Below are 25,049 nucleotides of genomic sequence, written 5' to 3' on the forward strand. Positions count from 1 at the left end.
CAAGACAGGAATATCAGTGTCCTGCCATGGCCAGCGAAGAACCCGGATCTCAATCCCATTGAGCACGTCTGGGACCTGTTGGATCGGAGGGTGAGGGCTAGTGCCATTCCCCCCAGAAATGTCCAGGAACTTGCAGGTGCCTTGGTGGAAGAGTGAGGTAACATCTCACAGCAAGAACGGACAAATCTGGTGCAGTCTTTGAGGAGGAGATGCACTGCAGTACTTAATGCAGCTGGTGGCCACACCAGATAATGACTGTTACTTTTAATTATGACCCCCCTTTGTTTAGGGACACATTATTCAATTTCTGTTAGTCACGTCTGTGGAACTTGTTCAGTTTATGTCTCAGTTGTTGAGTCTTGTTATGTTAATACAAATATTTACACATGTTAAGTTTGCTGAAAATAAACGCAGTTGACATTGAGAGGATGTTTCTTTTTTTGCTGAGTTTATATGGCACTAAAGTAAAAACAATAATTTGTGTGGACTTTTTTATACAATGCACATTTTCATTGCTTGCTAATAAATAAATAAATTGGTCTAATTAAAAAGAAAAGAAGTTTGATTTATCGGACTTTTCAATAATTATTCAACTGCAGTGGACAAGGTTGTTTTGCCTCTGATGCCTATAAAGCACTAATGTTGTCTCAAATGGACAATGCACCCATCCTCTCCAACCTGGCTTTTTCTTAATTCATAGAAGAATCATTGCTGATCATGTCCGTTCCTGGCTGATATGCCATCCTAGACAAGACCCCCCCAAAATTACAGCACTCATATCCCCTCGAAGTAGAATAGTAGCTTAGGCTATAGTGTTGGCCCGCATTGCACTTTTATGAATGCCCATGTGGTACCCTACCATTTGTAAAACAGGCAATTTACCATTAATCCCCCTCATTTGGTTATATTAATTTCTGTTAATGCATGTATTAAGGAAGGTAATTTACTGTTTTCATTCTCGGAGTGGAAACGTAGTTTGCAGATTTCACAACCTGCTACACTTCTGAGAAACAAGTTTTGATTTATTTTTATGAGCACTCACAGAAGTAAGTACCTGGCCTGCTTTCACTTAATGTCAAAAGAAGGAAAGTGCCCAGCTGGGCTTCTGTAATTTTCTTCTTCACCTCACACAGTAAGTCAACAGAGTATTATTATGTTTTTTCATCTGTCCAAATAATAACAGTTCCTCACAATATTTGAAGAAACTTTCCAACACACTCCCTTTCGATAATCAGCGTTGCTGATAAAAAGGTTATGGACACGTGTGTATTTGTTTCTATTTTAATGATTGTTAATTTCATCTTCATATTATAGCATAGCTGTCCCCTTCATACTTTCCTTGTCAGTTCATTATTTTATATCATACTTTCGTGACATTTCGGTAGGACTAGGTTTTGTAATACATTTTAAGGAAAGGAGAAATATTTGCTTGTGTCTGAAATATGCTGGTGGCTTTGATTGACGGGTGCTTTTACAGGGACGTGCGTATGTGTGTTTGCTGATTCTCTCTATAGGCCTATATGTCCTTTCAGAACGGGAAATGTAGGAAATTGAGGATTGCCTCATCTTAGAGGTTAAGGGGAAATGTAGGAAACTGAGGATTGCCTAATCTTAGAGGTTAAGGGGAAATGTAGGAAACTGAGGATTACCTAATCTTAGAGGTTAAGGGGAAATGCTGTTTTATGAAAAAAATGGTAACAGATGGAGGTAGTGTTTATCATGACACCAGAATTTGGCTTCGATAACAGATTTACTATGACAATACTCGATACCACAATGATACCACTGCAAACAAATGAGGCATATTAGCCAAAGTCGCGGCAGGGTAGTCTAGTGGTTAGAGCGTTGGACTAGTAACCGCAAGGTTGCAAGTTCAAACCCCGAGCTGACAAGGTACAAATCTGTCGTTCTGCTCCTGAACAGGCAGTTAACCCAGAGTGTTGGACTAGTAACCGCAAGGTTGCAAGTTCAAACCCAGATTGACAAGGTACAAATCTGTCGTTCTGCTCCTGAACAAGGCAGTTACCCCACTGTTGAAAATAAGAATTTGTTCTTAACTGACTTGCCTGGTTAAATAAAGGTAAAATAAAAAACAGATAAACTCAGCTACTGCTCTGTTCAATCGTTGGGCATCTTTTGAGTTCAATATCATTACATGTGAACATTTGAATGTAATACATTTGAGACAGCCATGTATGCATTAATGAATCAATTAATTATACAATCAATTTGACTTGGTTTTTACCAATCTAACTACAAAACGACAATAGTAATAATTTATTTAAATGGTAAATGTTCACTGATAAACTGGGTGAATCAAGATGTAGCCTAGGTCTATTCACAATACAGGTGAATGCATATTCTTCAATAGGAGTGTGTGCATGCATTGAGGTTGTTTTAGCTGATTTCACGGGGCTACAGATGACAAACAATCCCTTCCATTAATGACTTATTTTATTGGCAACTGCTAGGATAACATATTGTATTGTACTGAACAACATTTGCATAGAAGAAGCGCACTTATTTTATAAAAGTGTGCACTGTCTCTTTAAGAAAGTAATGCTGTCATTCACAAGGCAGAATGTGGCTGTAGAATCTGACTTTGTGGCTATGGAAACCAGACTGGAGCACCTGGAAACCATGTGTTTGATACCATTCCACAGATTCCACATTCCACTCATTACCACAAGCCCGTTCTCCCCGATTAAGGTTCCACCAACCTCCTGTGGTAGGCTTACATTGCAATGAATTAATTCAACTATCACACATGTGCATATTATATTAAATGACACTGATGTTCAGGATAACATGGCTTTATATTAATTGATAACTAATATTGAAAAGGTGATATGATGCAATCTAACTAGATAAGGCCTAGGCTACTTCATCCTAATTTAAGATAAACACATTGGATACAAATACTGGCATGTGATAAAGGATAACATGTCCAATATAATTATATAAATGAGGTCAGTGTTTGAGACAGAATGTTTACATGAGGCTGTTAAGTGGGATGGAATGTGACTGGGGTGGAGATCTGTGGGGGCTCATGACTACGGCGCAAATGAGGGATTTTGAGGTATGCGTCATGGGCAGTGTCAGTAGTTGTAGGGATTACTTTAGTATCATTGATGGGGTATACTTTTATGAGGATTCATGCCAAATGGCTTGGTAGCTGGTAACTGGGAGACCAATGGGAGTACCGGGGGCTATTATTCACATGTCACAAATTAGTGATCTGGCCATAATGGGAGAGTCTATGTTGTCAGGAAATGCCCATGAATTGCAGTGTGTATATTCCCAGGTGAAAGCGGCACATGAGGAGCAGGAGATAACCGAGAGCACAGGGCTGAATTCTGGAGATTGAGTTTACGTAATGATACAGCAGGCGGGGTTGTTGGTCCACACAGTACTCCTTACAGCACCTCCAGTCGGTAAAGATCGTCATGTCTCTCCTCGATGGGTTCATACTTCTCACGTGAAGTGAGATCCAGCTGCATAATGGGTGAGCTTGAAGACGCCATGAAGAGTGAAAAAGACTAGATTCCACTGTAGACATACCGATGGGTTGGGTCTGGGAGCTACATTTAACCGCCATAGTTGGGTTGGGTTAGTTGCTTTACTGGTTAATGCATCAGAACAAAGGATAGATGTTGGGGTAATTGTACACTGGACTGAAGTGAAAGCATATACAGTTCTGAGTTACCTCAAGGAGATGTAGCGTTGATAAGATATACACACTTCAAATCAAACTTTATTTGTCACATACGCCAAATACATCAAAGATAGACCTTACCGTGAAATGCTTACTTACAAGCCCTTAACCAACAGTGCAGTTCAATTTGAGTAAAGAAAATATTGACGTAAAAATAAAGTAACACAATAACCTAACAATAACGAAGCTATATACATAGAGTACCGGTACCGAGTCAGTGTGCGTGGGTACAGGTTAGTTGAGATCATTTGTACATGTACAGTTGAAGTCGGAAGTTTACATACACCTTAGCCAAATACATTTAAACTCAGTTTTTCACAATTCCTGACATTTAATCCTAGTAAAAATTCCCTGTCTTAGGTCAGTTAGGATCACCACTTTATTTTAAGAATGTGAAATGTCAGAATAATAGTTGAGAGAATGATTTATTTCAGATTTTATTTCTTTCATCACATTCCCAGTGGGCCAGAAGTTTATATACACTCAATTAGTATTTGGTAGCATTGCCTTTAAATTGCCTTTAAATTGTTTTGTAACTTGTGTCAAATGTTTAGGGTAGCCTTCCACAAGCTTCCAAATTAAGTTGGTTGAATATTGGCCCATTCCTCATGACAGAGCTGGTATACCTGAGTCAGATATGTAGGCCTCCTTGCTCGCACACACATTTTCAGTTCTGCCCACAAATGTTTGATAGGATTGAGGTCAGGGCTTTGTGATGGCCACTTCAATACCTTGACTTTGTCCTTAAGCCATTTTACCACAACGTTGGAAGAATGCTTGGGGTCATTGTCTATTTGGGAGACCCATTTGAGATGTTGCTTCAATATATCCACGTAATTTTCCTACCTTCCTACCTGTTTCCTCCAACATCTTCACAATGTCTTTTGCTGTTGTTCTCTGATTGATTTGCACTTTTCGCACCAAAGTACGTTCATCTCTAGGAGACAGAACGCATCTCCTTCCTGAGTGGTTTACGGCCATGGTGTTTATACTTGCGTACTATTGTTTGTACAGATGAACGTGGTACCTTCAGGTGTTTGGAAATTGCTCCCAAGGATGAAGCAGCCTTGTTGGAGGTCTACAATTTATTTTCTGAAGTATTGCATGATTTCTTTTGATTTTCCCATGATGTCAAGCAAAGAGGCCCTGAGTTTGAAGGGAAGCCTTGAAATACATCCACAGGTACACCTCCGATTGACTCAAATGATGTCAATTAGCCTATCAGAAGCTTCTAAAGCCATGACATCATTTTCTGGAATTTTCCAAGCTGTTTAAAGGCACAGTCAACTTAGTGTATGTCAACTTCTGACCCACTGGAATTGTGATACAGTGAGTTATAAGTGAAATAATCTGTCTGTAAACAATTGTTGGAAAAATTACTTGTGTCATGCACAAAGTAGATGTCCTAACGAACTTGACAAAACTATATTTTGTTAACAAGAAATTTGTGGAGGGGTTGCAAAACTAGTTTTAATGACTCCAACCTAAGTGTATGTAAACTTCCGACTTAAACTGTAGGTAGGGGTGAAGTGACGATGCATTGATAAGAAACAGCGAGTAGCAGCAGTGTGCAAAACAAATGGGTGGCCATTTGATTATTTGTTCAGCAGTGTTATGGCTTGAGAGTTGAAGCCTTTTGGTCCTAGACTTGGTGCTCCCTTCCCGCTTGCTGTGTGGTAGCATAGAAAACAATCTACGACTTGGGTGACTGGAGTCTCTGACAATTTTATGGGCTTTCCTCTGTCCCCGCCTATTATATAGGTCCTGGGTTGCCGGAAGCTTGGCCCCAGTGATGTATCGGGCCATACGCACTACCCTCTGTAGTGCCTTACAGATGCCGAGCATTTGCCATACCAGGCAGTGTGATGCAACCGGTCAGGATGGTGCAGCAATGGTGCAGCTGTTGAACTTTTTGAGGATCTGGGGACCCATGCTAAATCTTCTCAGTCTTCTGAGGGGGAAAAGTTGTTGTCGTGCCCTCTTCACTACTGTCTTGGTATGTTTGGACCATGATAGTTTGTTGGTGATGTGGACCCCAAGGAACTTGAAACTCTCAACCCACTCCACTTCAGCCCCGTTGATGTTAATGGGGGCCTGTTCGGCCCGCCTTTTCCTAGTCCACGATCAGCTCCTTTGTCTGGCTCACATTGAGGGAGAGTTTGTTGTCCTGGCACCACTTTGCCAGACCTCTGACCTCCTCCCTATAGGCTGTCTCGTCATCGTGTAAGGACCGACGCCAGAGATGAGAAGCAGGCATGGGGAGTTGACAATTAATTATGAACAGACAAAGAGCAAGACAGAAACAACGTCAGAACACAGATACACAATGACAAACAACAATCAATGCAGCAGCGGGGGACAGAGCTGGGGAACTGACAGATAGAGGGGAGGTAATAAACAGGTGATTGAGTGAGTCCAGGTGAGTCCAAAATAACTGAAGCGCGTAACGAGGGAAGGCAGGTGTGCGTAATGCTGGGCAGCCTGGGGCCCTCGAGCGCCAGGGGGAAGAGCGGGAGCAGGCGTGACACATTGTCGGTGATCAGGCCTACCACTGTTGTGTCGTCAGCAAACTCAATGATGGTGTTGGAGTCGTGTTTGGCCACGCAGTTGTGGGTGATCAAGGAGTACAGGAGGGGACTAAGTACACACCCCTGAGGGGCCCCAGTGTTGAGGATCAGCGTGGCAGACATGTTGTTGCCTACCCTTACCACCTGGGGCTTCTTGTCAGGAAGTCCAGAATCCAGTTGCAGAGGGAGGGGTTTAGTCCCAGGGTCCTTAGCTTAGTGATGAGCTTCGTGGGCACTATGGTGTTGAACACTGAGCTGTAGTCTATGAACAGCATTCTCACATAGGTGTTCCTTTTGTCCATGTGGGAAAGGGCAGCACTTGCCTATCAGGTGACGTGCCTATCAAGTTAAAATGACATGGCTTGGGAACACCTCTTATACCCTGTGGCCTGATAGGGAAGACTGGATGAAAGCATGAGGAGGTTTTATAGGGCCTTCATTTTTGTGGAATCCAGCAGAATCCAGAATCAGCATAGAATCGGGCGAAGAGAGAGTGGAAATTGTCATGTTATCAAACTTTGGGATTTCTTTGCATTTATAATTATGAAAAGCTTACCACATTGTTAATACTGTTATGTTTTGTGTTTCTCGTTGATTTTCAAGTCTTGTGCTATCACTCACTTAGGAACCCTAAGGAGAAAGTTGAAATGGAAAGGGTCAACAACTCCAGCGGACACGTTACTATCAGTTTCTATGAGAAATGGTGTGATCATAGGACAGAGGCATGTCAACATACTGTAAGTCTCGGAGTTTGTAAACCTCACGGTGAATCATGTTTATTTTTTGTTTTTGTTTTATTATTATTGTTTGTCCATCTATAAGTAATTCCCAAGTTTATGTCATGTTGAACAGTATGGAGTTAAATGTTCAAAACAGGGGACTGATGGATTCTGGGTTCTAACTCCTAAACTTGGGATAGGGTTAATTATCAGGTATCCTTTTGAAATATTGAGTGCTTAGGGTTAGAGGGTCTACACCAAAAGTTCATGGTTATCTGTAGGAGGAAGGTATATGGTGGGTGCAATTAAGCTTGGAATGTGCTGAGTGCAGGGTAAATGATCACGTGGCAGCACTGATAAGAGGAGAGAGCCGTGGATTAGTGATGAAGGGGGTTGAGGTCATGTTAAGGGAGAAGGCACAGTTCATTGCCACTTCATTTCCTGCTTAGCCACAGAGATTTAGTGTTTGAAGAGAAGGAGAAGATTGGGGTACATACACCACTATTGGAAATGTATTTTGGTCGGTTCAGCTGTTCAACCCTCTGGGATAAATAAACATGGTTTAAGCTTTCATAGCGTCCGTTGAGTTCTTACTCTGATAATTAGAACCTAACGAGATGTAGTAATATTTTTGTACATGTCTTACCTCCAAACGAGTCACCTACCAAGCCAATGCAATGGAGTGCAACGCGATCACGTGCCCACTTTAGACCCTGAAAACTGACGTGTATGATAGGCATTTTCATAATCTAAAAGTCCTATTAACTTCCAGTGTTGAGAGTGGCTTTATCTCAATGCTACGTCATAGCTCAGTTGGTAGAGCATGGCGCTTGTAACGCCAGGGTAGTGGGTTCGATCCCCGGGACCACCCATACGTAGAATGTATGCACACATGACTGTAAGTCGCTTTGGATAAAAGCGTCTGCTAAATGGCATATATTATACAGGCAGAATTTCTGCCTGCTTGAACAGCAATATCTCAGCTACACATGAAAACATAAATTAACCCAGGGAATCGATAAAACTTTGTTCAGAGATTTTATTTATTTTTATTTTACTAGGCAAGTCAGTTAAGAACAAATTCTTATTTTCATTGATGGCCTAGAAACAGTGGGTTAACTGTCTTGTTCAGGGGCAGAAGGACAGATTTGTACCTTGTCAGCTCGGGGATCTTGCAACCATTCGATTACTAGTCCAACGCTCTAACCACGAGGCTACCCTGCCGCCCGGCGTAGCCTACATGCACAAACACAATATAATAATATATATATACATATCATTTTATGTGTGTTATTATTATTTTTGACTGTATGGAAAATTTAAAAATAAAATATATATTTTTAAAAAATGGTTGAATCTTTACTTTAAGTGCCAGTAAACATGCCACTGGCGGTGTAAGGCCTCAGTCAGTCGCTCTTGAGCCAAAACACCAGCCCCACCAATACGCTGTTGGCACACTCCAACCATAGGAGGTTGATGCTGATGTAGGCAGGGACTGCAAGGCCCAAAAGCTCACAGGCGATGCACATGACCAGGTAAGATGCCCACGTTGTGCCAAAGTCCAAAGTCAGGCTGAGGTAAAGGGGGGGCCTCTGCCTTTCAGTCTCCACTGACAGTGCTTTCTGCTCGTCCTCGTCACCCCCTAGCTGCTGTAACTTGGCATACCTGAATCTCAAGTGGCTCTGCAACATTGGGTTAACTTTATCCCTCTGCTCTGACAGCCTGTTGGCCTCCTTCAGCCACAAAGGCATCTGTTTGTAGTGGAGCAGCATTACACAGCAGATGGCCACGGAGATCCCCACTGAGAAATGTACCACAAACACAGACTCCTGCACAGTGCACCCTAAAGCGTTCCTCCCTCCCTCGTACTCAACCTCTAGGAGGATGGTGACTGCTGAGCAGCAGGAGTGCACACCGGCAAGCACCCACACCAGCAGCGTCAGGGCATAGTTCCATAGGTCCCTACAGGGAGCGTCGTGGCACGTGGTGTAGCGTGGCTCGGAGGCGTAGTCCAGCAGCCCCAGGCCCAGCATGGGCAGAGGCAGCGCGTTGAATACGGCTGAGGCATGAGCCAAGAGGAAGCAGATGGACACCGGGGAGCGGGCGGATCCGAGGAACCACACAGCCGCCACAGCGCACAACAACAACACATCAACCAGGAAGACGGAGAGGCCACAGACGCCCATGAAGGAGGTGTGCAGCCAGCGCAAGCACATCGACAGGACCAGACAGTCCAGGCCCACCTTTAACAGCAAGATGAACAGAAACTGACCGGTGCTGTCCTCGTAGTAGCTTCCCTCCTCTTCCCAGGACTCAATGATGGCCAGCATGTTGAAGCTTTTGCCGTGAGGACTGAGCCCAACTCCAGAAGTCATCTACTGGGTCTGTAACGTTCCACTCGATGTCACCATGCTCAGGGAAAAGCTGTTGAAGAGAGAGTGACATATGGAACAGTTAGCAGCAATCTACAAACAGCTTCTACCAAGCAATGAAACATTTTTGTTGTGTTATCAGTACTAGTACAGTACTCTTGTGACTTGTTTACAGAAACAACTACAAAAATAAGAAACTTAAACTCGCCCTGTAAAGGGATGGTTCACCCAAATTACAAAATGACACAGGCTTCCTTACCCTGCTAATATTGTACTATGACTTGATTGGGATTTGTGCCACAAATGCTAAAACATTTGGAAACGGTGCCAGGAAACTAAACCAAAGCATGGATTGCTGTCATATATTGTCCATGGACTGCTTACAGGGTAAGGAAACCAATATGTAATTTAGTATTTTGGGTGAACTTTCCCTTTAATGGATGTATCATGCCTCAACACTCTTTGTTTGGATTCCACCAAAATCAAGTGTTATTGCATTTATAGCTCCATCTATGAATTTGAGCATGATTGAATTTCAAACCAGGCACAGGGCTGCCTTTGATTTATTCAATTTTTTTTAAATAATAGTTGTTTTACAATAACAAGGTTTCCATCCAACCTTTTTATTGCAAGTAAAATATGTTGGATAAACAAATGTCACAACAGGCCTGATGGAAACTGATTTGGAAGCTGATTTGTCAGTAAGCTTTCCAGATGTCGACAAAACAAAGCATGCGAGACAAGGTGGGATCTTTTTGTGTCTGTAAAATGTATTATACCTGAAATGGCGGTGGAAGTGCTTTTATGCATAAATATTGATATAATAACCATCATATCGAAGTAAACTTGGTCACGCGATCTAGTCGAAAGAGGAGGAATGGAAGCGCCATTAAGGTACACAATAGTACATTTTGGTAGACAGAAGGTGCTCTTTGGTAAAAGGGGTAAATTGGTCATCAAAAAGAAAGGAGGACCAAGCCACTCTTAATTTAATTAATTAAAATGCCTGTAGTATGGCATGTTCAATAGAAACAAAGTTTTTTTTAAACGATGCGTTTCGGCTGCAGGGTCTTCCTCAGGGAGAAAACGATGTTTCTATTGAACATGCCATACTAATAAAGGCATTTTAATTAATTATATGAAGAGTGCCTTGGTCCTCCTTTCTTTTTGTTGGTCACGTGATATGTTATACGATCGTCCCACTACAACTCAGGAAAGCATGCAGTTTATTAGGCTTTTCCCATTTCTCTGTTTTTGCTAGTCCTCCCGGTTTTGACCCTTGCCTGCCTCGCCTGCCTGACCATACTGCCTGCCCTGACCTCGAGCCTGCCTGACCATACTGCCTGCCAGACCTCGAGCCTGCCTGACCATACTGCCTGCCCTGACCTCGAGCCTGCCTGCCACTCAGTACTGACATTTTTGCCTGTCCACGACCATTCTCTTGCCTGCCCCTTGGATTAGAATAAATATCAGAGACTCGAACCATCTGCCTCCCGTGTCTGCATCTGGGTCTCGCCCTGTGCCCTTATGACCAGAGACTTTCTGTCGACTCTCTCCAGCAGACGGACCGGCGACCACAGAGAGACAACAAGACATATACTCGTAAATATGTCAATTGCAATTTATTTTCGAATGAGCGGTCGTTAATGTAAACTATTAGCATTTTCTATGAGTGTAGTTATCAGCTATGAGTTTCCCGCTGTTGAGCAGTCCACACCCCCTTTCCGTTGTCTACCAAGCAATCATATTGGTTTCGTCCGCTAGGGACTTTTTCTTTGTATCACGTCATATGTCATTAGTTCGTATGAACTAATTGTGTGTGTTTTCACGTGTTTCTGTGATTTGGTTAGTTAGTTAGTAAATAAATAATTAAGCCGATTTGTACATCACTGATTCATAATTTATGCTAGGGTTCGTGCTGATATCCAAGGGTTTGTGACATTCAGTCATGAGAACTGATGAGGTAATTATAATACATTAATAAGCACTGTTTTGAAAATATCTGTGGAGTTATATTTGGGAAATTGACACTCTTATACACATATTTTCTGTGGTGCCCCGTCTTCCTAATTAATTAAAGTTACATGATTAGTTTAATCGCATAATTAAATTACACATAGAGAATTGATTTGATAATATACAGTTGTCAGCTTTAATGATAGTCACAGACACGACAATGCCCATATGGGGCATACTTCCTTGACTTACACCCTTTCACAAACTTCCTCAAGTGGGCTCGGCGTTGGGTGGTTTTGTCTGCCTCTTTCAAGGATAATCCTGCATCTTTAGGTTCTGTCTCCACATACCTTCTTAGGTTGTTTCTGGGTGTTCCTGGTTTCCTTTTTCCCTGTGGGTTCAAGGTTAGAGCTTGTCTGGTCGTGGTTTCCTCAAGGTGTTCCCGACACAGCCCCATTTCCTGCATTTTATTTGTGACAATTTGTTCTTGCTGTGTAATTTCCGAGAGATCTTCATTCCGTATGGCCACTGTATTCTCAGGATGTGTTTTAGGCATTTGTTTATGAATGTTTGTAGTTTGTTGCTTGTGACTTGTGGTTTTCCATATAGTAAAACTGATTTTCCTGTTGGTATTGAAGATGCATAGATTGTTTAGTGTTCATTTGTTTTGAGATTCATATTAGCTTAAGCATTAGAAATGCAGTTCTTGCCTTTCCTATTCTTGTTTGTAGATCTTTGTCACTTCCTCCATCTTTCCTGATGACACTTCCCAGATAAGTGAATGTGTCACTTCCTCCAGTACATCTTGTTCTGCAAATGTTTTATGTGTACTGTGTTGTCAACAAAGTATAGGTCTGCTAGTTGGGACCAGAGGGTCCAAGGTTTTCTCCTGTGGTGGTGTCCTTCATTATCCAGTTGACTGCCATTGGAAAGAGAAGGGGGAACCACAGGTAGCCATGTCAATCTTCTGTGTTTACGGGGAAGCTATCAGTTTATTCCATGTGTAACTAAACTCTGTGTTGTTGTTTCTGTCGCACTACTTTGCTTTATCTTGGCCAGGTTGCAGTTATAAATGAGAACTTGTTCTCAAATAGCTTACCTGGTTAAATAAAGGTGAAATAAAAAAATAAAAATCAGTGAATTGTCCATTGTGTATTACTCTGCAGGATGACTGTAGGTATAACTGTTGGGTGATGTTGATGATCGTCTTTGTAGTGTAGTCACGATACCAAAATTCTGACTTCGATACCAGGTTTAATATCATGATACTCAATACCATCATGATACTCGATATCAAAATGTTACCACAACATTTAAATAAAGCCGTATTAGCCAATCGTTGGGCATCTTTCGTTTGCATATTAGAAGCAATCTCTTATTTTATAAAAGTGGGTGCTGTTGTGGAAAATGACATAATTAGTCATGCTATCCCGTGTTTTACCACTTAAAGAGTAGTCTCTTGTTATATGCTAGTGTTTTTTCAAACCTGATACAAACTTGTCTTGGTGTCACTTAGTCATAAGAGCTAAGAGATGTTTGGGTGCAACCGCAGCATGTGAAATGCAGTGGTTTTACTTTCTACAGAAAGTCACATGTATGGAACCTTGCAGAAAGGAGTACAATATAGTGTTTATTGTTGTGAATGCAGTTAGACGGTTTGGACCTGTTTACACAGAAAGTGTCTATCTTCTGTGAGTAGATATATCATTCCGGACAGATGAAAGAAATTCAGGGTGAGACTGATTTTCTTATAAACATAATAGAAAATCCTGTTCTAAGAACAGGTTGTGCACATTATGTATTTGTTGTAGCACCCCGAGTTAGAAACTTTGTTGTAGCAGAGTTATTGCTGAATAGGGAAAGTCCTAGAAGTAATTATAGGGCAAACATCCTGTTGGCATCTTTTTGTTGAAGCAGAAGTATCCTGTTTAGAGACAGGGGTTTGTGTTTCTCTGTTGAAGCAGAGCCATGGGATGATATGACACAGTTACAAGCTATGTGATTCCAGGGCACAATCCTGAGAAAAAATACAAATATTCCTACAGGTACATTTAAAAAATATATTTAAAAAAATAACGGAAAAAATAACATAGTAATAACATGAACATAATAAAAGAGTAATTATGTCACGCCATGACCATAGAGAGCCTTTTTATTCTCTGTTTTGGTTAGGTCGGGGTGTGACTAGGGTGGTTAATATAGGTTGTTTTATTTCTATGTTGGCCTAGTGTGTGTAGCCACCTGTGCCGGCTACACACACTAGGCCTCCCAGTTCGGTACGTCCTGTGCCTGCTCCTCGAACGCGCCCTGAAGTGCATGCCGGCGACGGTCCCCAGTCCAGAGCTTCCAGCAACGGTCCCCAGTCCAGAGCTTCCGGCAACGATCCCCAGACCAGAGCTTCCGGCGACGGTTCACAGTCCAGAGCTTCCGGCGACGATCCCCAGTCCAGAGCTTCCGGCGACAGTTCCCAGTCCAGAGCTTCCGGCGACGATCCCCAGTCCAGAGCTTCTGGCGACAGTTCCCAGTCCAGAGCTTCCGGCGACAGTTCCCCAGTCCAGAGCTTCCGGCAAAAGTTCCCCAGTCCAGAGCTTCCGGCGACAGTTCCCAGTCCAGAGCTTCCGGCGACGATCCCCGGTCCAGAGCTTCCGGCGACGATCCGCGGTCCGGAGTTTCCGGCGACGGTTCACAGTCCGTAGCTTCCGGCGACGGTTCACGGTACGGAACCTCCTGCGAAGTCCCGTAGAACCTCCTTCCAGCGAACCCGGTCCACGGTACGGAACCTCCTGCGACGGTCCACGGTACGGAACCTCCTGCGACGGTCCACGGTACGGAACCTCCTGCGACGGTCCGGAACCTCTTGAGACGGTCCACGGTCCGGAACCTCCTGAGACGGTCCACGGTCCGGAACCTCCTGAGACGGTCCACGGTCCGGAACCTCCTGAGACGGTCCACGGTCCGGAACCTCCTGAGACAGTTCACGTTCCGGAAAATAATAATAATAATAATATATGCCATTTAGCAGACGCTTTTATCCAAAGCGACTTACAGTCATGTGTGCATACATTCTACGTATGGGTGGTCCCGGGAATTGAACCCACTACCCTGGCGTTACAAGCGCCATGCTCTACCAACTGTGCTACAGAAGGACCACTAGGTTCCGGAACCTCCAGCAAGGGGCAACAGTCCGGAGCTTCCAGTCCAGGCACGGTGTCCAGTCCCGCTCCATGGCAGGAGCCTTCCTCTACGCCGGTGCCCATTCCAGGCATGACGTCCAGTCCCATTCCATGGCACGAAGCCTCCAGTGATGATCCATGGCACGAAGCCTCCAGTGATGATCCATGGCAAGAAGCCTCCAGTGATGATCCATGGCAAGAAGCCTCCAGTGATGATCCATGGCATGAAGCCTCTAGTGAGGAGTCATGGCACGAAGCCTCCAACAACGGCCTCCAGTCTCCAGCGACGGTCTCCAGTGATGATCCATGGCATGAAGCCTCCAGTGAGGAGTCATGGCACGAAGCCTCCAACAACGGCCTCCAGCCTCCAGCGACGGTCTCCAGTCTGGAGCCTCCAGCGACGGTCTCCAGTCCGGAGCCTCCAGCGATGGTCTCCAGTCTGGGCCCGCAACAAGGGTGCCCAGTTCGGGGCCCGCAACGAGGGTGCCCTGTCTGGGGCCCGCAGCGAGGGTCCCAGTCCGTGGCCCGCAACTAGGGTCCGGGGTCAGCGGCGAGGGTCCCCACACCAGAGGCGCCACCAAAGTGGGGTGAGCCAGAGGTGGAGCGGGGTCTACGTCCCGCACCAGAGCCGCCACCGCGGATAGATGCCCACCCGGACCCTCCCCTATAGGATCAGGTTTTGCGGCCGGAGTCCGCACCTTTGGGAGGGGGTACTGTCAAACCCTGACCTTAGACGTTTTATTTCTCTATTTGGTTAGGTCAGGGTGTGATATGGGGTGGCTTTCTATGTTTTGTTTACTATGTTTATTTATTTCATTGTTTTGGCCGGGTATCGTTCTCAATCAGGGATAGCTCTCTATCGTTGTCTCTGATTGGGAATCATACTTAGGTAGCCCTTTTTCCCTCCTTTTAGTGTGGGTAGTTGACTATAGTCACTATAGCCCTGTAAGCTTCACGGTTGTTTCTTCGTTTGTTGTTTTGTTGGCAACATTTTAAATAAAAGGAAAATGTACGCTTAATACGCTGCACTTTGGTCCACTTCTTTGGACGGCCGTGACAAAGGCTAGCTTTTTCAAGCAGAAATTTGCTTCCTGCAACACAAACTCAAAGTTCTGGGACACTGTAAAGTCCATGGAGAATAAGAACACCTCCTCCCAGCTGCCCACTGCACTGAGGATAGGAAACTCTGTCACCACCGATAAATCCACTATAATTGAGAATAAGCATTTTTCTACGGCTGGCCATGCTTTCCACCTGGCTACCCCTACCCCGATCAACTGCACTGTACCCCCACAGCAACTAGCCCAAGAATTCCCATTTCTCCTTCTCCCAAATCCAGTCAGCTGATGTTCTGAAAGAGCTGCAAAATCTGGACCCCTACAAATCAGCCGGGCTAGACAATCTGGACCCTTTCTTTCTAAAAGTATCTGCCGAAATTGTTGCATCCCCTATTACTAGCCTGTTCAACCTCTCTTTTGTGTCGTCTGAGATTCCCAAAGATTGGAAAGCAGCTGCGGTCATCCCCCTCTTCAAACGGGGGTACAATCTTGACCCAAACTGCTACACACCGATATCTATCCTACCCTGCCTTTCTAAGGTATTCGAAAGCAAAGACAACAAACAGATTACCGACCATTTCGAATCCCACCGCACCTTCTCCGCTATGCAATCTGGTTTCAGAGCTGGCCATGGGTGCACCTCAGCCACGCTCAAGGTCCTAAACAATATCTTAACCGCCATCAATAACAAACAATACTGTGCAGCCGTATTCATTGACCTGGCTAAGGCTTTCGCCTCTGACAATCACCACATCCTCATCGGCAGACTCGACAGCATTGGTTTCTCAAAAGACTGCCTCACCTGGTTCACCAACTTCTTCTCTGACAGAGTTCAGTGTGTCAAATCTGAGGGCCTGTTGTCCGGGCCTCTGGCAGTCTCTATGGGGGTGCCACAGGGTTCAATTATTGGGCCCACTCTCTTCCACTCTCTTCTCTGTATACATCAATGATGTTGCTCTTGCTGCTGGTGAGTCTCAGATCAACCTCTACGCAGAGGACACCATTCTGTATACTTCTGGCCCTTCTTTGGACACTGTGTTAACAACCCTCCAGACGAGCTTCAATGCCACACAACTCTCCTTCCGTGGCCTCCAACTGCTCTTAACCTGTTGATCCTACCCCCTACTTTTTCGAACATTCTGTTAAAAATCGCGCAACATTTCAGCGCCCTGTTACTCAGGCCAGGAATATAGTACATGCATATGATTAGTATGTGTGGATAGAAAACACTCAGACGTTTATAAAACTGGTTCAATCATGGCTGTGACTATAACAGAACGTGCGTTTCATTGAAAAGTGCAGGAAAATCTGATCACTGAAAATGGAAAAATATATCCATCCGCCACTTCAACCCATTGTTATAGGCGAATGACATTAAATGGGGCTGAGGATGCAGTACCTACAGCTTCCACACGATGTCAACACTCTTGTCATTTGCCTAGTCTTTGTTTCTTGGTCAAACAAACAAGGGACAGGCTTTTTCTTCAGGTCTACGACCGGATATTTTGGTTGAGATTTCACCGGACAGTATTTCCAGACGGACCCCTATAGAATACACTTTGTCTCGTGATTAATTTGATCGCTTATTAACGTTTACTAATACCTAAAGTTGCATTACAAAAGTATTTCGAAGTGTTTTGTGAAAGTTTATCATCGACTTTTTTAATTTTAAAAAATTACGTTACGTTATAAGACGCTATTTTTTTCGTTTATCACACAGTCTTCATAGATCGATATCTAGGCTATATATGGACCGATTTAATTGAAAACAAGACCCAATAGTGATTATGGGACATCTAGGAGTGCCAACAAAGAATATGGTCAAAGGTAATGAATGTTTTATATTTTATTTGTGTGGTTTGTGTAGCGACGACTATGCTAATTATTTTGTTTACGTCCCCTGCGGGTCTTTTGGGGTGTTACATGCTATCAGATAATAGCTTCTCATGCTTTCGCCGAAAAGCATTTTAAAAATCTGACTTGTTGCCTGGATTCACAACGAGTGTAGCTTTAATTCAATACCCTGAATGTGTATTTTAATGAACGTTTGAGTTTTAACTAGTACTATTAGCATTTAGCGTAGCGCATTTGCATTTCTAGATCTCTAGATGGGACGCCTGCGTGCCAGGTAGGATCAAGAGGTTAAATGAAAGTAAAACTAAATGCATGCTCTTCAACCGATCGCTGCCTGCACCTGCCTGCCCATCCAGCATCACTTCTCTGGACGGTTCTGACTTAGAATATATGGACGACTACAAATACCTAGGTGTCTGGTTAGACTGTAAACTCTCCTTCCAGACTCACATCAATCCAAAGTTAAATCTAGAATTGGCTTCCTATTTCGCAACAAAGCATGCTTCACTCATGCTGCCAAACATACCCTCTTAAAACTGACCATCCTACCTCTCCTCGACTTCGGCGATGTAATTTACAAAATAGCCTCCAACACCCTACTCAATGAATTGGATGCAATCTATCACAGTGCCATCCGTTTTGTCACCAAAGCCCCATATACTACCCACAACTGCGACCTGTACGCTCTCGTTGGCTGGCCCTTGCTTCATACTCGTCGCAAACCCACTGGCTTCAGGTCATCTACAAGACCCTGCTAGGTAAATTCCCCCCTTATCTCAGCTCGCTGGTCACCATAGCAGCACCAACCTGTAGCACGCGCTCCAGCGGGTATATCTCTCTGGTCACCCCCAAAACCAATTCTTCCTTTGGTATATCTCTCCTTCCAGTTCTCTGCTGCCAATGACTGGAACGAACTACAAAAATCTCTGAAACTGGAAACACTTATCTACCTCACTAGCTTTAAGCACCAGCTGTCAGAGCAGCTCACAGATTACTGCACCTGTACATAGCCCATCTATAATTTAGCCCAAACAACTACCTCTTCCCCTACTGTATTTATTTATGTTGCTCCTTTGCACCCCATTATTTTTATTTCTACTTTGCACATTCTTCCACTGCAAATCTACCATTCCAGTGTTTTACTTGCTATATTGGTGATGACTCCTTGCTGTCCCCAGTCCACCTGGCCGTGCTGCTGCTCCAGTTTCAACTGTTCTGCCTTATTATTATTCGACCATGCTGGTAATTTATGAACATGTTAACATCTGTTGGATTCATTATGAATAAATGAATAAACAATATCCCCATTTTAAATAGAATTGTAACTAAGTAAACTTATACTCTGTTTTATAAGTTATTAACAATATGAGTTCATAAGAAGGGATTGTGTGACACGGACAAGGAGTAAAACAAAGTTAATCTTAGAACTCTTGCTCGAAACTGCCCCTGTTGGAGAAAGTGCGTGCCCATAGTAAACTGAAAATATTTTTCCCCAAAATTGCTAATATATGCATATAAAAAATATTATCGAATAGAAAACACTCTAAAGCTTCTAAAACCGTTTAAATTGTGTCTCTATGTAAAGCAGAACCCTCAGGGCATGCATTCTCCCAAATGCTCTCTTGTCATGGTAAAAGTTGGCCCAACTTTGACGTCATCTCACACGCACTTCCCAAACAGCTACCGCTCTGTACGTGTTCAGCACGAAGCCTGCTTTCAATGGGGCTTGGGAGTTTGAGTGACCCGAAACCTCTCGGCCAAGCGGAAAAAAAAGGTGACTGTTACGCGCGCTCTGGCCGGGTGATGTATTTTCTTCAGGATCGATTAAACGACGTGTGTGTTTCTGTTCGTCCCCAAGATTTCTGTGCACCTTTATAACATGTTAAAGCTTAATTATGAACATAGTTTGACAAGTTTACTCGACATATAATATGTAATTTCGACGTTTTGGTGCTTAATTTTGCCTACATTTCGACCGAAATGTGGCTATTTTGAGAACCGAAAGACGCAGACTTGAAAACTAAACGCTGGTTTGGTAAGTATAATCCCTTCCAGGTCTTTTGATGGAAGAACAGCAAAGGTAAGGAAATATTTATGTGGTAAATTTGGGTTTCTGTCGACTCCAAGATAGAGGAGCGATAATGCTAATTTTGGAGCGCCGACTCCTAGTATAGCCTAGTGAACGCAACCTGTAACGTTAAAAATAAATGTAACACAGCGATTGCATTTAGAAGAAGTGTATCTTCCTATACATATGTAAAACATGCATATTTAGTCAAAGTTTATGATGTGTATTCCTTGTTAGCTGACGTTATCTGCCGGAGCTATCGGCATTTCTCCTGACATTTTAGTAGCATTTTTTGAACGATGCATCATTGTAAACAGAGATTTATGGATATATATTGCAGATTATTGAAAAAAAAATGAATGTACTGTGTAACATGTTATATTACTGTCATCTGATGAAGATTTCAAAAGGTTAGTGAAATTATTTTTCTTTTAATCCTGCGTTTGTTGATTGCATATTTTTTCCTACTTGGCTATGCAAATGAGCTATGTCTGTGGTGGTGGTTTGACATAAATATGTGCTATGTTTTCACCGTAAAACATTTTAGAAATCTGACTTGCTGGGTAGATAAACAACTTGTTTATTTTTCATTTGAGCTATTTTACTTGTTAATGTGTGGAGGTTAAATATTTTTAGGAATATTTTTTCGCATTGTGCGTTATGCTAATGAGCTTGAGCCGTAGTCACGAACCCGGATCCGGTATTGGTAGACTATGAGGTTAATGAACACCATCCCAACTAGGAATAAAACTAATGGGTTGTGGGGTCGTTAGCCTATTGTTGACCCTACAGAAACTTAGCTCTGGGTTTTTTAGATAAAGCAGTGAGTGCATTCCTAGGTTTTCTGTTAATTAAAACTGTCAGTTCAGTGGTGATCGATAATGTTGAGGGGTCAAAAGTTATCTGGGAGTGTGTTAGTAAGTTAGAATGAACTTTTCACCTTACTTTGTCCCGGTCGAGAGGAGGGGATTCTGTTAAAGCAATGAAATGACGTCATGATCTGTATATAAACTGCTGCACGTGATTAAGTGGGAGCGCGCTCCGAGAATAAATTCTATTACCTATTATTGAAAGACTGGTCTGCGTCTATTTTATGCAAACAAGAAATCTTACAAATTCTCATAAAATAGATTAAGGGCTTTCAATTGTTGAAAGCACATTGGCATAATTAAATTACAGTAACAACATCTTGGCCATGTTCTGTTATAATCTCCACCCGGCACAGCCAGAAGAGGACTGGCCACCCCACATGTGCTCTCTCTAATTCTCTCTTTCTTTCTCTCTCTCTGAGGACCTGAGCCCTAGGACCATGCCCCAGGACTACCTGACACGATGACTCCTTGCTGTCCCCAGTCCACCTGGCCGTGCTGCTGCTCCAGTTTCAACTGTTCTGCCTTATTATTATTCGACCATGCTGGTCATTTAAGAACATTTGAACATCTTGGCCATGTTCTTTTATAATCTCCACCCGGCACAGCCAGAAGAGGACTGGCCGCCCCACATAGCCTGGTTCCTCTCTAGGTTTCTTCCTAGGTTTTGGCCTTTCGAGGGAGTTTTTCCTAGCCACCGTGCTTCTACACCTGCATTGCTTGCTGTTTTGGGTTTTAGGCTGGGTTTCTGTACAGCACTTTGAGATATCAGCTGATGTACGAAGGGCTATATAAATAAGTTTGATTAGATATATTGTATTTACTTCGCCACCGTGGCCTTTTTTTTGCCTTTACCTCCCTTATCTCACCTCATTTGCTCTCATCGTATTTAGACTTATTTTTCTACTGTATTATTGACTGTATGTTTGTTTTACTCCATGTGTAACTCTGTGTTGTTGTATGTGTCGAACTGCTTTGCTTTATCTTGACCAGGTCGCAATTGTAAATGAGAACTTGTTCTCAACTTGCCTACCTGGTTAAATAAAGGTTAAATAAAAAATATTTGTTTTTTCTATGGTAGAGTAGGTCAGGGTGTGACTAGGAGTTTTACTCTAGTTTATTATTTCTATGTGGGTTTCAAAGTTTTATTTTCTATGTTGGGGTTTGTGTATGATTCCCAATTAGAGGCAGCTGGTAATCGTTGTCTCTGATTGGGGATCATACTTAAGTAGCATTTTTTCCACCTGTGGTGTCAGGATTTGGCCAGGGTTGTTCCGGTTTTTGGTCACTAGATGCCCCCATTGTGCCTTTTGACCTTTTGTTTTCCCTTGATCCCCATTATTATTTGCACCTGTGCCTCGTTTCCCCTGATTGTATTTAAACCCTTTGTTTTACTCAGTTCTTTGCTCTGTGCTTGTATGTTAGCACCCAGCCCTAGTACTCTGTGAGCTCTTGTTGATCCCGGTGGACTCTCTTGTGGAGTTCTGTTTTTTGTTCTTGTTTGTTTGTTTTTTGAGTATCTTTTGAGGCTTTTTGTGCTGTGCCTTCCTCCTTGTGGATTTGACTTTTTGTCTTGGAGGATTGCCTTTGTTCTTGTGGAATTCCTTTTGAGGTTGTGGAGTTACATGTTTTCCTGAAGAACTTCACTTTTTACTTAATTAAATACACCGTCTCAAGTACTGCTGTGTCTGCCTCATCTTCTGGGTTCTGCTGACTATTCGTGGCTCAGTTGGTTTAGTGACTGTTTCTCACTCCGGAGACCCGGGTTCGTAACCGGGTCCTGACAGAAACACAGAGCCAGAAATGAACCCAGAGGCAGCCAGTTCCCAGGACCTTGTTGCCATGCTGTCCCACCACCAGGAGACTGTCCAACGCCATGAAGCCGCTCTGGTTCAGCAAGAGGCCTTAATGGCTAGACATTCTCATCTTCTGTCGGAGATGCTGACTTCCATAAAGCAGATATCTGATCGACTTACCCCGGCAACAGTTCCCGTCCCAGTACCTCAGATTCATGTACCCATGGCAGTTAACCCTCTGGCTGAACCTCGTCTTCCACCTCCCCAACGGTTCTCAGGTGATCCAAGTGCTTGTAAAGGGTTTCTCACCCAATGTTCTCTCTCCTTCGAGCTGCAACCCTCGTCGTTCCCCAGCGACCGGTCTAAGATCGCATATATCATCACCCTGCTGTCGGAAAAAGCCCTGGCCTGGGCTACTGCTGTGTGGGATGCCCATAGTTCCTGCTGTGCCAGCTACTCTGCCTCTGCTGAGGAATTCAAACGAGTGTTTCAAGGCCCAAGCAGTGGTCCTGACTCAGCCAAACAGCTCCTGACTCTCCACCAAGGTCGGCGCAGCGTGACGGACTATGCTATCCAGTTCCGCATGGTGGCAGCAGCGAGTGGCTGGAACAACGAGGCGCTCACGGTGTGCTTTCTGAAAGGCCTTTCCAACACTATCCAAGATGAACTGGCCACTCGGGAACCACCGGACAATCTCGAGTCCCTGATCAAGTTGGCCTCACGCATTGACCAGCGTCTGAGAGAGAGAGAACTCAACCGTAGACCTCTAGCCCCTATCAGTCCCAGCTCCGAGTCCCCACCTTTATCCTCGCTGGCTCCACCGGAACCCATGCAGATTGGACGCATCTCCCAGGCTGAGAGAGACCGCCGGATGAGGGAGCGACGCTGTCTATATTGCGGCAAACCGGGCCATTTCCGTTCGACGTGTCCCGGGCTCCAGGGAAACTCTCTGTCCCGTACAGACCGGGGGGAACTGTAACGGGAAACATAACCTCCTCCCATCCGTCCAACTCCCGTCTGCTCATTCCAGTCACCGTTTCCTGGGACAACCACAAGCTTCACCTTCAAGCCTGGTAGACTCTGGAGCCGCAGGTAACTTCATGGATGGTGTCTGGGCGAAGGAGAATGGCGTTCCCTCTGAACCTCTAAGTGACCCCATGAGGGTTACTACATTGGATGGAAGCCCTTTGGGATCTGGACTTGTCACTCATGTCACTACCTCCTTGCGACTTTCAGTTTCACAACACCAGGAATTGATGAACTTTCATTTGATCTCCTGTTCTGAGTTCCCTCTCGTCCTTGGATACCCCTGGCTTCACAGCCATAACCCTCACATCGACTGGTCTGTGGGCACTATCAAGCAGTGGGGTCCTACGTGCCAAGCTACTTGTATTTTCCCGAATTCCCCGAGTTCTACTCCCGAGTCTTTAGAATCCATCGACCTGACCCGAGTTCCCGAGTGTTACCATGACCTCAAACTGGTATTTAGCAAACAGAGGGCCACCATGCTACCACCCCATAGACCTTATGATTGCCCCATCGAACTGTTTCCGGGCACTTGCCCCCCCAGGGGTCGGATCTTTTCCCTATCTCCACCCGAACGAGCTGCGATGGATACCTACATCAAGGACGCTCTGGAAGCAGGCCTCATGCGTCCATACACCTCCCCGGCGGGAGCAGGGTTTTTCTTTGTGGCCAAGAAAGACGGTGGATTACGTCCTTGCATCGACTACCGGGGACTTAATGCCATAACCGTCCGTAACCGTTACCCGCTAACCCTTATGGCCACAGCCTTCGAGCTGCTCCAGGAAGCAGTTGTTTTCACTAAGCTTGACCTGCGGAACGCATACCATCTTGTGCGGATCAGACCTGGTGACGAGTGGAAGACCGCTTTCAACACGCCTACTGGTCACTATGAATACTTGGTGATGCCCTTCGGCCTGACCAACGCCCCAGCGGTGTTCCAAGCGCTCATAAACGATGTTCTTAGGGATATGCTTAACATATTTGCGTTCGTTTACTTGGATGACATCCTCATCTTTTCGAGCTCTCTTCAAGAACACACAAAGCATGTCAGACAAGTACTCAAATGCCTCCTAGACAGCCATCTGTACGTTAAGCCGGAAAAATGTGAATTCCATTCATCCCAGTACAATTCCTGGGGTTTTTAGTGGAACCCGGTCGAGTCCAAATGGACCCCAGGAAGGTAGGGCGGTAGCGGATTGGCCCACCCCCAAATCCGTTAAGGAAGTTCAGCGTTTCCTGGGCTTCACTAACTTTTACCGCAAGTTCATCAAGAACTTCAGCTTGGTGGCAGCCCCTCTCTCAGCTTTAACCAAGGGTGGCAATGCAAGGTTTTTGTGGGGAAGAGAAGCTGAGACGGCCTTCCAAGGACTCAAGCAGCGCGTCCTCTCTGCTCCCATCCTGATACTACAGACTACGGATGAACCGTTTGTGGTGGAGGTAGACGCCTCAGAGGTTGGTGTTGGAGCTGTCCTGTCTCAGAGGGGTGAAGACAAGAAGCTTCATCCGTGCGCTTTCTTCTCACACCGGCTTACCCCGGCTGAGAGGAACTACGATGTGGGGGATCGTGAACTCCTAGCGGTTAAGATGGCATTGAAGGAATGGAGACACTGGCTCGAGGGGGCTTCTCACCCGTTTCAAGTGCTTACGGACCACAAAAATCTGGAGTATATCCAGCAGGTGAAGCGGTTGAACTCTAGACAAGCTAGATGGTCTCTTTTCTTCAATCGATTCCAGGATAAACATCCTCACCTATCGGCCCGGCCCGGGTCGAAGAATCTCAAACCGGATGCCCTGTCCCGAGTCTACGCTCCTGCCATTCGAGATGACACGGACATGCCTGTCCTTCCTGCTGCTAAGATCGTGGCTCCGATCTCGT

The 25,049-nt window shown here is 44.4% G+C and overlaps 1 protein-coding gene across 2 annotated transcripts in view; it reads right to left on the reverse strand.

Moving 5' to 3' along the window:
* LOC118373312 (probable G-protein coupled receptor 160) overlaps positions 1–25,049 on the reverse strand; it is a 40,188-nt gene that overhangs the window by 10,208 nt on the left and 4,931 nt on the right. Inside the window, exon 2 of one of the 2 annotated variants that reach the window (XM_052500494.1) lies at positions 8,365–9,425. In XM_052500494.1, the coding sequence (XP_052356454.1) occupies positions 8,408–9,376 (969 nt within the window). In that variant the 5' untranslated portion in view covers positions 9,377–9,425 and the 3' untranslated portion in view covers positions 8,365–8,407. Of the gene's footprint in view, positions 1–8,034; positions 9,426–25,049 lie in introns of those variants that run through there. The other variant, XM_035759418.2, reaches the window with a different exon arrangement.

Source organism: Oncorhynchus keta, unplaced genomic scaffold (assembly GCF_023373465.1).
Source record: "Oncorhynchus keta strain PuntledgeMale-10-30-2019 unplaced genomic scaffold, Oket_V2 Un_contig_10789_pilon_pilon, whole genome shotgun sequence".
In the NCBI taxonomy this organism is placed as follows: Eukaryota; Metazoa; Chordata; class Actinopteri; order Salmoniformes; family Salmonidae; genus Oncorhynchus; species Oncorhynchus keta.